The 16,010-nt window shown below is 42.1% G+C and overlaps 1 protein-coding gene and 1 long non-coding RNA gene across 3 annotated transcripts in view; one reads left to right on the top strand and one right to left on the bottom strand.

The window, feature by feature from the left end:
* LOC138958758 (uncharacterized) overlaps nucleotides 1-16,010 on the bottom strand; it is a 381,866-nt gene that overhangs the window by 138,352 nt on the left and 227,504 nt on the right. The window lies entirely within an intron of this gene.
* LOC138958743 (leucine-rich repeat serine/threonine-protein kinase 1-like) overlaps nucleotides 1-16,010 on the top strand; it is a 57,986-nt gene that overhangs the window by 2,491 nt on the left and 39,485 nt on the right. For both annotated transcript variants that reach the window (XM_070330018.1, XM_070330019.1), the window contains exons 2-12: nucleotides 3,545-3,769; nucleotides 4,278-4,318; nucleotides 6,108-6,273; nucleotides 9,332-9,367; nucleotides 9,673-9,796; nucleotides 10,349-10,493; nucleotides 11,018-11,186; nucleotides 12,041-12,403; nucleotides 12,746-13,902; nucleotides 14,330-14,619; nucleotides 15,024-15,249. In XM_070330018.1, coding sequence (XP_070186119.1) covers nucleotides 3,565-3,769; nucleotides 4,278-4,318; nucleotides 6,108-6,273; nucleotides 9,332-9,367; nucleotides 9,673-9,796; nucleotides 10,349-10,493; nucleotides 11,018-11,186; nucleotides 12,041-12,403; nucleotides 12,746-13,902; nucleotides 14,330-14,619; nucleotides 15,024-15,249 — 2,922 coding nt within the window. In that variant the 5' untranslated portion in view covers nucleotides 3,545-3,564. The remainder of the gene's footprint in view (nucleotides 1-3,544; nucleotides 3,770-4,277; nucleotides 4,319-6,107; nucleotides 6,274-9,331; nucleotides 9,368-9,672; nucleotides 9,797-10,348; nucleotides 10,494-11,017; nucleotides 11,187-12,040; nucleotides 12,404-12,745; nucleotides 13,903-14,329; nucleotides 14,620-15,023; nucleotides 15,250-16,010) is intronic.

A 16,010-nucleotide genomic window follows, 5' to 3' on the forward strand; every position in this document is an offset into this window, starting at 1 on the left:
CATATATCCCAACTTTGATACATATGTTGACACACTGTTAACCATGGCGACGTTCACTTTGTCACAAAGGGAAATGAAATATACAAAGTCACAGTGAAGAATATTGATAACGCGTTCCTTAGCATTTACACCGACACTGACAAATGCACAAAGAAATCTGCATCTGATCCCAGACCTTTACTTCAGCCTGTCTGATGTGTAGTACATCTTTATATAAATTCCCTCTGCACATGCCACGGCTTCGGGAGTTGCATAATCTTTCCTCCGCATGTGTTGGTCATTGATCAGTACCATCAAATGAAAGATGTTCCAGATAATGTATTATACACTGGCACGCCCATGGCTCTCTTGCCAGCACTTGGAGGTGTCAAGCCCCCAAAGCAGATTGTATCAGCGAAAACCGGATTTGAATGAGTGTGTGTGTGTGTGTGTGTGTGTGTGTGTGTGTGTGTGTGTGTGTTGTTGTATGCTGTGTAGGCGTTGTTAATGATGGGGGGTTGATTGCGTGTGCGTGTGTGCGTGCGTGCCTTTGCAGTTTAAACAAGATTTTAATCTGAAAATACAGGGTGGCATGTATAGTACAATATAAACATGTGTGACAACACAACAAGCTAAGCTCACACTTAAAGCCTACACCTATACATATGTACATCTAGAAAGGAATGGTTTTTCATGTTCTGTCAAGGTCATAAAATGGCTTATACCCTCAGTAGGAATGTAAGACAAAGTAAAGAATACCCCCACAAAATTCGAGGAGGTAAATGAGGACGGGATAGGGGTATGACTTTAAATTACAACATCGAGGAGCGTGTCTTTAGTGCGTGCACGTGCTTCTGACACTGAGATTATGCTTTAAATGTCTTCCGTGTTTGTATGAGTTGTATCACGATACAACAACAAAAAAGCATTAAAACTTAGCGATGTCAAGTTAAGAATAAAACAACCCCATGTTTATCCTTGCATGAGAGTGTCACTAATTCTGCAAACACATCGCCTCGCTGTTCAGACAATTTGGCAGGGTAATAAGCCTAGATGCTATCTTTCCGAAAGTAATAACTTGACTAAAGACATTGTGAGAAGGTACACCAACACCCCAGGTGTCGTGGCGATGCAGGAACTATAACCCGCTTTTTCCGGACACTTCGCCTTGGTCAATAACCTAACATATATTCGCATAGGGTAACCACTCTGACAAAAATTCAACATTTCTATTCCTGATAAGATTCAATTTCTTTTCAATGTAATATCTTTGTTTTAATATTTTCAAAAAAACATTCAAAAGCGGAACTGAGCCCTGAAGTTTACATTTATAAATATAATATTTTCCTAAAAGAATAATCAAATCTAAAACATTATCAGTGTTCACATTATCATCATTTCCAAATATTATCAATCCTTTTGAAAAAGTCAAATGTTCACAATGTAAACATTCTTTGTGCAATACATTATTCAATTTAATCCAGAAGGTTTTAACAATCATACATTCCCAAAATAAGTGAAAAATTGTCTCTTCATGATACCCGCAAAATGTGCAGAGCGTTGAATTTTTAATTTTACATAAATATAAATATTTATTACAAGGTAGAATCCGGTGTAGGAGTCGCAGCTGAAACCACCTTAAACTGACATCAACAGTACTTTGAAAGGGTTTCAAGAAAATTAATTTCCAATTCATATTACTTTCACTGGTGCTATTCCATTTTGAAACCGCGGATGGAATATCGTTAGACTGCAGAAACGCCTTCTTCACAACATGATTTCCTTTTTTTTATCACTGACCACACTCTACTATCCACTGATTCATGCTGACAATTCAATGTCTTAAAATTCAATTTCTTCTGATAGCTTTTCACAGCGGATACAATTCCACAATAAAACAAAATATCACTTTTAACATTGGGAAATAATTCAGAAAATTCTTGATAATTCAAATATTTACCCTCCATATTTACTAAATGTTTCACGTGTACAATTCCTTCTTCATGCCAACTCTTATAATAAATGCTTCTTTTACCTCTCACTATGTTATCATTGTCTACCCGCACTTAGAAACAGGCAGCATGCATATCCCCTGCACTGGGAGGGGGTGGGGGAGCTTTATTGCTTGGGTGAGCTTTGTAGGAAGCTACCTGTACCCCCCAGTGTAGGATCGGCTTCTAAACACTACTTCTTGGATTTAGTTTTGTCGTGTGTGAAAATGTTTACCAACGAAAGCAAAATAACTGAGCAGTCTATAATTATTTCTTTCAGACAGAGCTCATTCCTTTCAAACTCTCATTGTTTTCAATTATAACTTCGAAATTGTGATCGAAATTCGGCTTTTCGTTCATGCTGCCGCTGATTTCGTGTGTGTATCTGCATGTATCGCATTTACTGAAAAGTTGCTGAGATGTATGAATTCTCATTTACACCCAGTGTGTAAAGAAAACATTGAATACATTGTCATGATTGACCTTTTTCACGACAGACAGATAACTACAGCCTTTACTTGTATGTAGATTGATGTTTTTCCTTTTTATATTCCTTTTAAGATTGATAAATATTTTTAAACCTTTCTCGGAACAGCTTTCGCAATTCATGTCCACCCACAGGCGCCGGACTATTCTGAATAACAGCGACTGCTCAAAGAACAACACCTTAAAAAAAAACATGGCTTTAATTTAAATGTAGCAGCATTAACACTAAATGTTTGTTATAATGCAGTAAAACTATTACATATCTGATTATTCTTGTTCACCTATTTCGTCTCCTCTACCCCCGTGTATTGTATGTGCCTCTTGTTTTATCACTGGGCAGAGCTGCGACTTCGGCTCTCAGTGTCAAATTTCCGAAGGCCGAGGGAGGTGTTTAACTAACCGTATCAGCACGCGCGCTTATCGTGCATTCCGAACGCGTGTTCTGGAGTGACTGACAGGGGCTCAAGTTCTCCCTTCCTTAAAAATAAGGGAGTCTGGACTGGACCGCGTCTGAACTGGAGCCGCTTGCGGTAACTCCAGAGAACTATTATAATCTCTGCCAGGCAACAATATCAATGGCAAGTACTGAGCATCAGAGACAAATCACTGAGACTATTGCGTAAAAAATGATGTCGATTGAATAACGGGTTATATTTTGAACTGAAGTAAGCTGTAAATTTAGGGACGTTTTTCTGCCGCTGAATTTGCATAACTTGCACCTTGAAGCATAACAAGTCCTTTGATGTGTAATTCTCGTTGCAGAATAAACTGTACAGAGGCTTTTTAAACATTTTTTAGTTGGCTTGTTTGAGGTTTACCGTTTAGACAATTTAAAAGTTGTATATTCTCAAAATCTCTATGACCCTTTGAAGGAGATTATGTGTGTGTGTATTATGTATCTGTATCTTTATGTGTGTGTGTGTGTGTGTGTGTGTGTGTGTGTGTGTGTGTGTGTGTGTGTGTGTGTGACTGTGTGCATCTGACTGTCTTGTCTATTTGAAAGAAAGAGACAGAGAGAATGAACAGATCAATGTTGCTTTCAGATTTCAAAGTTTGCTATGTCTTACTCCCTTTGCTTTTCATGACAGATTAAGCAGGAAAAACGCTGATGGAGGAACGAATGAGAGATGGCTGGCCAGGCCAGTTCATCCAACAAGCTGTGTTGTATGATAACATTGATTTCCTTCAGTGTTTGTTAGAAGGAGATGAACTTAAGAATATAAATGCAAGCGATGCATGTGGGAGAACAGCCATCTACACTGCAGTTTCGAACAACAGCCTGAGATGCCTTCAGTTACTGTTGGACCATGGGGGTAAGTATAATGGATTATGATTATGCATTTAGTAAGATGAAGCCTAATTCATGTGCCTATGGTTAACTGTGTACTCATTCTGATTTCAGCATTGGAAAATTAATGTCCCTATCTGGGTGAGAGTCTATCTTATACTGTAGCCAGCAGTTTTCTCATTTGGCATTCCATCATCCAAACATGATGCTTCCTTCCTCTGGTGTACTTTTTATTTTTCTCAAATATATAGTAGAACACAGTTATGAACATTACATCCACCTTAAATCTTGTGGTGAGTGTTATGAGTGAGTGACTAAAAATACTTCAAGAACGTAACAGTAGGTGTCTGAATTATACGTCTCCTCTTTTTCTTCTTTTTAGCTTGGAGCCTCGTGTATCATCAAGTATAAAAGCCTTTTATTTTGTAGGTACACTGTAGCATCATGAACAGGAATGAAAGAAAAATGAAAACGATTAAAAGAAAGTTGAAGTTCGATTTTTTAATTTTTATTTTGTTGTTGTTCTTTTGCAGGTGATGCCAATCTTGCAGCTGGATCACGGCTACATAACATGGTAAATAACTTCAGTTCAGATATTTTTGATAAAGAAAACGATTGATTAATGGATTGGCTGACTGGCTGATTGAGGAGTGCCTGAAATGTGCCAAATCGTCCAAGCACACACACACACACACCCATATGCATGAACGCACACTCAAACACACACTGATGTTGGGAAATGCTTGTAAGCAAAACAAAGTGATACCAGAAGAGTGCTGGAAAGCATTATTTTTTCTAGATTTCAAATGTTGTCAGGAGAAGTACAATACATCAGTTTGAATTTCAAGTACAGTAGAACTACAGTTTTGTCAACCTTTTTTTAAAGATCTCTCCCCTTTGAAGACCTGTTTCCCTCATTTCCAGCTCTCCATCTTGAGGCTTGATCCTTTCCTTTTTACATTTAGTCAAGTTTTGACTAAATGTTTTAACGTAGAGGGGAAATCGAGACGAGGGTCGTGGTGTGTCTGTCTGTCTGTCTGTCTGTGCGTGTGTGTGTGTAGAGCGATTCAGACCAAACTACTGGACCGATCTTTATGAAATTTGACATGAGAGTTCCTGGGAATGATATCCCCGGATGTTATTTTCTTTTTTTTGATAAATACCTTTGATGACGTCATATCCGGCTTTTTATAAAAGTTGAGGCGGCACTGTCACACCCTCATTTTTCAATCAAATTGATTGAAATTTTTGTAAAGCAATGTTCGACGAGGGCCGGACTTCGGTATTGCATTTCAGCTTGGTGGCTTAAAAATTAATTAATGACTTTGGTCATTAAAAATCTGAAAATTGTAAAAAAAATAATTTGTTTTTAAAACGATCCAAATTTACGTTCATCTTATTCTTCATCATTTTCTGATTCCAAAAACATATAAATATGTTATATTCGGATTAAAAACAAGCTCTGAAAATTAAAAATATAAAAATTATTATTAAAATACAATTTCTGAAATCGATTTAAAAACAATTTCATCTTATTCCTTGTGGGTTCCTGATTCCAAAAACATATAGATGTGATATGTTTGGATTAAAAACACGCTCAGAAAGTTAAAAAGAATAGAGATAAAGAAAAGCGTGCTATCTTTCTCAGCACAACTACTACCCTGCTCTTCTTGTCAATTTCACTGCCTTTGCATCGAGCGGTGGACTGACGATGCTACGAGTATATGCTCTTGCTGTAAAAATGCAGTGAGTTCAGTTTCATTCTGTTAGTTCGACAGCTTGACTAAATGTTGTATTTTCGCCTTACGCGACTTTTTTCTTCTTCTTCTGCGTTCGTGGGCTGAAACTCCCACGTACACTTGTGTTTTTTGCACGAGTGGAATTTTACGTGTATGACCGTTTTTTACCCCGCCATTTAGGCAGCCATACGCCGTTTTCGGAGGAAGCATGCTGGGTATTTTCGTGTTTCTATAACCCACCGAACTCTGACATGGATTACAGGATCTTTTTCGTGCGCACTTGGTCTTGTGCTTGCGTGTACACACGGGGGTGTTCGGACACCGAGGAGAGTCTGCACACAAAGTTGACTCTGAGAAATAAATCTCTCGCCGAACGTGGGGACGAACTCACGCTGACAGCGGCCAACTGGATACAAATCCAGCGCGCTACCGACTGAGCTACATCCCCGCCCATCCTTTCCTTTTAAGACCTACTTGTCGGTATTTTTAAGCCTAACAGGGGGAGGGTAAGAAAAGAATTGTGTCTGACAGAACAAGGGTCAGTTTTAAAGGGCCTGTCAGTGTTGGCTTTGCATGGAAAGTTTAACTCTATTTTTAATGTAAATAATTTGTTCACATGAACAGACTCCCCTTCACCTTGCTGTCCTTGACTGTAAACATGAAGCTGTGGACCGGCTGCTGGAGTGGGGCGTTGGTCTCGCACCACTGGATGAATCTGGACAGTCTCCTTTCTCGCTGGCTCGGGTCATCGGCAACTCCACTGCCGTAACAAAGCTTGAAAACGAGCAAGGTATTGTTTCCTTATAGTTCATGTATTTTCAAATTCGTCTTTTTATATTTAGTCAAGTTTTGACTAAATATTTTAACGTAGAGGGGGGAATCGAGACGAGGGTCGTGGTGTATGTGTGTGTGTGTGTCTGTCTGTCTGTCTGTCTGTGTGTGTGTGTAGAGCGATTCAGACCAAACTACTGGACCGATCTTTATGAAATTTTACATGAGAGTTCCTGGGATTGATATCCCCGAACGTTTTTGAGTCACTTGAGAAAAAGTGACTCTATGTAATCGGTCAGTGTTAGTCTGTCCGGCCGGCCGTCCGGCCGGCCGGCCGTCCGTAGACACCACCTTAACGTTGGACTTTTCTCGGAAACTATCAAAGCGATCGGGCTCATATTTTGTTTAGTCGTGACCTCCAATGACCTCTACACTTTAACGATGGTTTCGTTGACCTTTGACCTTTTTCAAGGTCACAGGTCAGCGTCAAAGGAAAAATTAGACATTTTATATCTTTGACAAAGTTCATCGGATGTGATTGAAACTTTGTAGGATTATTCTTTACATCAAAGTATTTACATCTGTAGCCTTTTACGAACGTTATCAGAAAAACAAGGGAGATAACTAGCCTTTTCTGTTCGGCAACACACAACTTAACGTTGGGCTTTTCTCGGAAACTATAAAAGTGACCGGGCTCAAATTTTATGTGAACGTGACTCATTGTGTTGTGAATAGCAATTTCTTCCTGTCCATCTGATGCCTCATATAATATTCAGAACTGCGAAAGTGACTCGATCGAGCGTTTGCTCTTCTTGTTTTCATTTTTTTGATAAATGTCTTTGATGACGTCATATCCGGCTTTTTGTGAAAGTTGAGGCGGCACTGTCACGCTCTCATTTTTCAACCAAATTGGTTGAAATTTTGGTCAAGTAATCTTCGACGAAGCCCGGACTTCGGTATTGCATTTCAGCTTGGTGGCTTAAAAATTAATTAATGACTTTGGTCATTAAAAATCGGAAAATTGTAAAAAAAAATAACAATTTATAAAACGATCCAAATTTACGTTCATCTTATTTTCCATCATTTTTTGATTCCAAAAACATATAAATATGTTATATTTGGATTAAAAACAAGCTCTGAAAATTAAATATATAAAAATTATTATCAAAATTAAATTGTCGAAATCAATTTAAAAACACTTTCATCTTATTTCTTGTCGGTTCCTGATTCCAAAAACATATAGATATGATATGTTTGGATTAAAAACACGCTCAGAAAGTTAAAACAAAGAGAGGTACAGAAAAGCGTGCTATCCTTCTTAGCGCAACTACTACCCCGCTCTTCTTGTCAATTTCACTGCCTTTGCCATGAGCGGTGGACTGACGATGCTACGAGTATACGGTCTTGCTGAAAAATGGCATTGTGTTCAGTTTCATTCTGTGAGTTCGACAGCTACTTGACTAAATGTTGTATTTTCGCCTTACGCGACTTGTTGTTACCTCATGGCGCATGTACGGTCGCACCTGTCTGTAATGACCATCCAAGGGACCACCATAAGGGGTTGTTGTAGACAGGTTTTCTGGGACAGGCTGATCTTTCTTAACCCAGTGTGGGATTTTCAGTGGGGCGACCACCCCCAACCCAGCGCGTCCCCGGGTGGCGGATAGGGGAACGGTCTTCAGATATGGAGATCAGCCGCTTGCGGCCGCGGACCAAACTGGCGGTGTTTCCTACCAGGGCGGAGTGGGGTAGCAGGCGGCACTGCTACCCCCTTTGAAATGCTCCATCGTCCATTGACGGGACTCATCTAATGCGATTAGTGGCGCATTAAAACCCTAGCTCCGGGTGGGATCCCGGCAGATCCTCCCCCCTGTGCTCTCAGGGTAGGACGTACGGGCCATGAGCTAAGGGTGAGGTAACCCCGACAGAAAACCCCGAATGCTGAAGACGGAGGACCCGGGCCGCACGGCGCATTCTAACAAACCACGGGTACACGCGCTTACGCAAATGATGACACAATCAACCAGCACAGATGGAAATGGCGCTCGCCCATTGAGGACCCCCCAGGGTGGAGCAGCGTCGGGTCCCATGCCTCAAAGGGACCCAGCCCCAACTACTGGAGGTCCCTCCCGTCCGTCTTGTCACGCCAGGGGACGCGGGAGGAGAGTGACTGGCATCACCACAACCGGGAAGAAACCCAGTCAGCAGCGACCTTTTCAGGTCATGCACTGGAACGCAGAAAGTATAACGAAAAGAAGTGTGGCCGTCACCAACTCCCTTGCAGACCAAACTATACGGCAGTCGACAGGAGTTGGAGAAAACGACAACATTTATCACCAGTGCTGGACTGATTTTGTAACCTCTGCGAACGCCAAGAAGAAGAAGAAGTAGACAGGTTTTTTTGTTTGTTTGTTTGTTTGCTTAACGCCCAGCCGACCACGAAGGGCCATATCAGGGCGGTGCTGCTTTGACATATAACGTGCGCCACACACAAGACAGAAGTTGCAGCACAGGCTTCATGTCTCACCCAGTCACATTATTCTGACACCGGACCAACCAGTCCTAGCACTAACCCCATAATGCCAGACGCCAGGCGGAGCAGCCACTAGATTGCCAATTTTAAAGTCTTAGGTATGACCCGGCCGGGGTTCGAACCCACGACCTCCCGATCACGGGGCGGACGCCTTACCACTAGGCCAACCGTGCCGGTTTATAGACAGGTGATCTTTATGGAAAGGTGAACTATAGAGAAGAAAGAACCGTCTAGGATCCTTCAGAGTGGTCTTTGTGGGAAGATGGTTGCTTTGAAGAGTTTTAGTTTTGTGTTAAGATTGAACTATCTGGACTATTTACTTTACCTACATTTTGTTTGTTTGTATAAGTTTGTTTGTATCCTAATCTCTATTTGTTTGTTTTTATGTTGGTTTCAGTCCTAGTTTTTGAGAGTGTAAAGTTGATTTAATGTGATAAATAGTTTTTTCAAACAAGATTTGGTATTTTATGATATGTTGTAAACATTTTTGTTCACTTTAAAGATGGTGTGCTAATTAATGTGCGTATTTTGTTTTTTTCTGCAGCAAAGAGAATGGAGAGACTGACTCGCCTTTCATCTCGTAAGTACACTGTAGTGAACATCTTTGTATAAAAGTTTTGTAAACAGACCCTTTTTTTGTAGTGATTTTTTATTTTTTAATCAAGTGGTCAGTTGTATCAAATGTATGGTCATTTAAATTAATTTAATTTTTATCTTTGTGCGTTTTATCATTTGATTTTGTTTTGGATGGTGCACTTTCTGAAATCAACTGTTTGTCCTGCATACTAATGATATGCACATGCTGTTACATGTACTTACTGCCCGTTGGTATGTAGGGCAGCAATGCACATGCTGTACAACTACATAATTTGTCTCCTATTTTAGGACTGTGTGAGGCGTGTGGCAGTGGAAACGTGGAAGAGGTACAGGAAGTGCTGAACGACTGTGGTGCTAGCAAGGCACAGGTCCTCAACATGATTCCAGACAAGGATCTTCCTCCTCTTTGCTGGTAAATCAGGGGATGGGCTGACTTAGAAATGTTGAACTGTTTAGCAAAATTGAAGCTCTGTTATTTATACAGGAGTTTGAAAATGGTTCAATAAAGATGTTAAAAAAGGGATGGTCAATGGGAGGTAATTTGAGTTTTAGGTGATTTTCAAAAATGTACAACTCTGGACCCCCATGCCTCCCTTCCCCTTTCCCCCTTTTCAGACCTACACAAATCTGAACTATCAGGGTTTTGAAAAGGAGGGCGTCTTAAAATGGAGGCAAATGTACAAAGGTTATGAACAGAACATTTGAAAAACCAAGGTCTTGAAAAGGGAGAAGTCTGAAATTGGAGGATATTAAAAAGGGGATAGCAAGTGGTGTTGCTCAGCATACCCTGTGTTCATCCATGCTATATCATTTCTGCAATGCCATTCCGCTCTTCAATATGACAATTTTTAGGATAGTGATACATTACCAAATTTGATGTGAAGCATGCCACATTCATTTACTAAAGACATGAAATTTAAAATGTACAAAATATGTGTAACACAACATGTTCTTTTTCTCTCAGTGCTAGCAGTTCCGGAAGCCTGGAGCTGGTGGACCTGCTTCTGAAAAACGGCGCAGCACCTGTGTGCCAGCGAGGTTCCGGTCTGTCGCCTCTTCACCTGGCTTGCCAGTCCGGGCACCTACCTGTGGTAGAGCGTCTGCTACAGGTGGGTGAATGTTGAAAAACTCAGTTATGTGCTAAATTTGAGTAGCGTAAATGCCTCTGAATTTTTGTGCAGTCAAAACACGTTTATAAGAGCACCCCAGGGATTGACCAAAAGTGGTTGTTATAGACAGGTAGTCAAAATGGAGGGGTGAATTATATAGAATAAAGGGATCCTTTTGAGTGGTTATAATGGGCAGGTGGTACATGTATTGTTATCGAGAGGTGGTTGCGGGGCAGGTTTAACTGTAGCTCTTGAAGATGCACTCCCCGTTGAAGTTTGCCATTATTCGTTGTGGGTTAAGTTTGGTCCATAGTAGATGGTGCAGTACTCATCTGCTCTGTGTGTGTGTATGTGTGTGTGAGGGGTGGAGGGATGGGCATATCTGTGTGTGTGTGATGTTTGTGTCTGTGTGCGGCAGATAAAGAGAGTTTATCCTTATTTTATACTTCTGGACTGAAAGTGGAACTGATTCTGCAATACTTTGAATAATACAGTCAATGTTAAAAACTGTTGTGTTTTTGCAGGAATTTCCAGATTTGGCCATGTGCAGGTCTGTGGAGCATAAGTTGCCCCTTCACATAGCAGCAGCACAACCCAAGGTGGAGGTTCTGCAGTGTATTCTTGAACACGTCTATCCTGACAATCTGACGCAGACCTTTGTCCACATCCCTTCTGACACAAAGTACAAAGCAGGTGAGGAATCAGTGGCTGTGAATACAAAAGTTTGTCAGATGCAGTAAAACCTGGTAGGACTAATTGGTTTACAATTTCTTTTCCGGTATTTTTACACTAACAACAAAAAAAATAGTAAAAGACTGGAATTTACTGGTATATTTGGAAGACTGTATGACAGATCAACCACCTTCAAAGAAGCCAAGACCATCATCAAGGCCAAGCAACACAAAAAGTGGTTGCAGCAGCACCCACACTACAACAAAAACGACGCCTTTTACCTGCTCACAAGGTCTGAGCAGGTCCTCATATTCAGGCTGCGGACAGGCCACAACCGAATGAACCACCACCTTTTCACCAAGTTCAGAATTGGCCAGTCAGACCAGTGCCCTTGTCAAACAGGCAGCATGACAACGGAACACCTGCTGCAGACTTGCCGACTACACGATGGCCTCAGGAGCCAGATCTGGGCGGAGGCGACCACGGTGTAAGGGAAGCTCTATGGCAGTCTGGACGACCTACAGCGCACGGCAACATTTGCGCGGAGAACCGGCGTTTCCATCTGAGTGATCGACAAGAAGAAGAAGAAGAAGGAAGACTGTATTCTTCACTGAATGTCAATAGCTCTTAAAGGTAGAAACAGTTTCTAAACTGAAGGTGTAATATCTGTTTTAACATGTTCAAAACATTTGCTGAGGCCAGGATTTAACATTTTTGTGTAGGTGTGTGCTAGTAAAGCTGTAACTATGACAGACCAAAGTTGGATTTGTTCTTCTGTATTCTTTTGGTTTGCATGTAGCTATCAAATGACCAGTGAGGTTTGCAGTTAAATTTGAGCTGTGCTACAGCTGAGATCAATTCTGGTTTTGTTTCAGGTTTCGATGTCAACGCACAAGACTCGGCAGGGAAAACGCCTCTGCACATAGCCTGTGAGAACGGAATCAAAGATAACGTCAAAGCTCTGCTGAACTTTTCCATCAAAGTTGGCGACGATCTTGCCCCAGATGAAGAGGGGGAAACCACCTCAGTGAAAGATGGCCCCTGCTGTCCGCGGCCTGTGTCGAGAATGTCTCAAACGCAGTCCAGAGACTCCATGCACAGTCACGGGAGCCACAGCATGCGAGATTCCAGTCTCCACAGTCTCCAAAGTCTGCAGAGCCAGGGTTCGAGTCCCAGCGTCGAGCGCACTCCTTCCCCAGAAGAAGGGCCTGGTGGGCCATTCTTCATGCATCCCATTTGTGAGTTTTGTTATCTTGTTTATACTGCAGCTGAGCAAGTCAGCATCTGTATCAGTAGAATTACTTCCATTCAGAGTCTTGGAAAACTGAGAAAGATGAGTTTTTTTCCTGTGGATGAAGCCTTTGTCTCTTATTTCTTTCATTGCATAATTTGAGTGTACTCACAGAGAAAAAGAATATTTTAAGCTCTGCTGCTGCAAAGCAGAAATGGTACAGCAGTAGAAGAGTGTGAGATGTTTTTCGTGTTCATGTATTTAATTTTTCATTACTTTATTGTCCCATACTTTTGCAACATGTTGTGCATTCATGAGTTACACACATAGCTCTTGCTTGAAATTGCAGTACTCAACATCAAATCCAACAAAGGTCTGTCACCACTTCACAGCGCCATAAAGAACCACCACCCCAACATTGCCCGTACCCTTCTCCACCATGATGCGGACACCAGACAGACAGCCACACTGAAGGACAGAACAGTGTCTCCGCTTGCCTTTGCCTTTGAGCACCATGAGCTGGATGTCATGAAGCTGCTGCTGGAGATGGGGGTGGACGACTCAGAGAACCAAGTTCTTCAGGGGGCATTCATGTCTCAAGACATGGACGTCATTGCTCTGCTTCTGCAGTTCAAATCTGTGAAAGACACTGCCCGTGGCATCAACAAGAGTGAGATGTGGAGACTGGCTGGGAACACTGGTAGCTACCGTAGGGGTATGTCTATGGAACGGTCAGCGCCTGGGGAGGAGGACGTCAGGCCGAAAACTCTGGCGTCCCCTGTGTCTGTGCAATGGCAAGGGCTGAGTGCTCTGTACCAGATTCAGAGTGAATGCCTGGTCCAAGCCAGTTTGCGTCTGAATCCTACCATAAGGGGCATGGAGCCTGCCGTGGCCCTTTGTGCGATCACCAAAGTCGACATCTCTGGCAACGCCTTCAGAGCTCTGCCAGAATGTCTCTTGGCGTTGCCGTCACTGGTGGTGCTTAACGCTTCCAAGAACACCATCGTGGACATGCCTGAGGAAGACGACCAGCTGTCGGCCAGTTTCATGTGCCCTGCACTGGAAGAGCTTCACCTGCAAGAGAACAAACTCAGCACCCTCCCAGCCTACGTGTTTCGATTCCCTGCTCTGAAGTACCTGGACATGTCCTTCAACTGCCTTAAGGAGCTGCCGCCAGACATGTGGCTCGCCCCGGCCCTGGTCACGCTCAATCTCACCAGGAATTTGCTCAACAAGCTCCCGCTGTTTCCCAAAGGCACTTCCATCCCAAGAAAGATGTCTGTGGTGAAGCGAGTGTCTGCAACTTCTCTAGGGGGCAGCGTCGTAGGAGGGAGGCCTGACGGTCAGCATTCTGCATCCGCATCAGTCAGCAGCTTTGACGTAGAGGTGAACACCAACGTGTTTGATGACAGTGTTGACAGCGCCGATCGGTCGACGTTGTTGATTGAGGCCAATGTTACCACCAACGAAGTTCTCCACATCAACAAGTGGAACACCACCTTGAAGGTGAGAGGTCATTGCATGGAGACAACTGCTTTTGGTTAACGTTGCAGGGTATTTCTTTCTGAAATGATCTTGAGAAAACAGTTACATGCAATCTGTGGCAATCTAAATGGGTTTTGAAACATTAGCTCTCATTGCTTCTTCTCTGCTTAAATGGCTGGCAGTTGATGAAGTTACTATATATGGGCATGAGTGCAGATTTGAATCAGGACATAATTATTTTATTTATTCCTCTGGATTTTTGCTTGAAATTTCAGAAAATAATACCAAATACGAAGCTCGCATTATAACTAGAAGTGTTGGAAGAAAGGAGATGAAGGTCGCAATCCAAAAGTTGAAAAAATAGCTGTGTATTTGCATTTATCTTTGAAACAGTTGCAGAATCACACAGAAGGGAGACAGCACAAGTTTCACAATGATTTTTGTTCAGGTGGTGGACAAAGACCCGTGGAAGAACAGCGGGGGGCAGACAGGCCTGCGACAGTTGAAGCTGGCCAGGAACCGAATCACTGCCTTCCCCACCTGTCTGCCGTGCATGGCCCCCAACCTAGAGGTCCTTGACCTTTCTGACAATCCGCTAGAGGGCGTGGTGCCTGTGTCGGAAATGCCGTCCAGTCTCACGGAGCTGAGCCTGGCTCAGTGTGGTCTGAAGAACTTGATGCTGTGGAGGAAAGGAGCGGACCCGGGGAGGGATCCGACTTGCTTGGCGCCTAGCAAAATGTGGGTGGTTTGATTTTGCTGGTGGTTTGTAATGAAGGAGATGTTGGGATTTTTTTAGTTTTTTGTTGTTTTTTGAGGAGGCAAATATTTGAATTATAGCCAGTGACTTGACTTTCAAAGTTGTGGAATTAGAGCTAGAATCTGGGATTAGGATTGATACTATAGCATGAACATTCTTGGGGAAGTTTCATGCATCAGTTGTTTTTTGCATCCTACAAAAGTACAAGACTCAGAAAGTAAAGTTTTGTTTTAGGAAAAGCTAGGTTTTGTTTCTATTCTCTGATTCATATTGCCATGAAAGCTGTGTCAGTGTGTGTCTCTACACTGTAGCAGCAGTTACATATGCATTCTCATCTTATTATAGGTTTCATTCTAGAAGCTCATGTGTACTGTGACATTTACAGGTCAGCCTACAGCCATCGCTACAGCAACAGTCCGTCCAATCGTTTGTCTCCATCCATGTCCAGTCGCGAGTCCTTCAGTAACATGTCTATGGTAACTGCTTGCCCCCATCGTAACCATAACAACCTGCCTCGTCTGGAGAAGCTGACCCTCATGCGTAACAAGCTGGAGAGTGTCGTTTTGACACGGTCACCTGACGGCCAATCGTTCAATGCTGATAATCAGAGCGTAAGTTTCCTGGTTACAGAACAACACGACACAACACAGCACAATACAATACAACTTTATTCTCTGATTAACGATATGAACAGAATTTTTGTTTTGTTTTTGTGATTTTTGTAAACCACACAAACAGAAAAACTTAGCCCGTCACACAAACCTAAATTCTAACTTAATTGACCCATAATGCAGAAAGCGAGTTCTGCAATGTTTTTGTTTTGGGACGCATTCTCCAAGACAGATGGGTGTTTCATGAAATCTTCTTCTTCTTGTCTTTCATCCGTGTTTTATGAAATAAGAATGGTAGGCTATCTGCCTGAAGAATGATCACATGCTAACTAGGCAGGGAAAAAGCATGAATAAGATGTGAGGTTTAAGGTGAGTTCAGAACACCATCCTCTGTTTTATTCTGTTAAAATAATGGTGGGGAGGTGTAGATGATGCTCAAGATCACGAATGTAGTAAAACAAATGTTGCCTTGTGAGTCTTAAAGTTGACCTAAATTCTTCTGAATTAGGTTTAAAGGTCCTTGTCTACATTTTTATACCGAAATCGCCATTTGACCATTAAAATGCAGAGTCTATTATCTACAAATATCAACAATACACTCCCTTTCGATTAGGAAAGACGAAGCCAGTGTAGCCGTTTGAAAATTCATTGTAGTATTCCAGCGTAGTACTCATAGTAGGATATCCTTATTTGGAAAATGCCAAGCGCAAAACTTCTCTCAAATCCCGTGCATTTCGTGCGTTTAAAAAAAAAGCGTGGAC

The sequence above is a fragment of the Littorina saxatilis genome, linkage group LG2 (genome assembly GCF_037325665.1).
Source record: "Littorina saxatilis isolate snail1 linkage group LG2, US_GU_Lsax_2.0, whole genome shotgun sequence".
In the NCBI taxonomy this organism is placed as follows: domain Eukaryota; kingdom Metazoa; phylum Mollusca; class Gastropoda; order Littorinimorpha; family Littorinidae; genus Littorina; species Littorina saxatilis.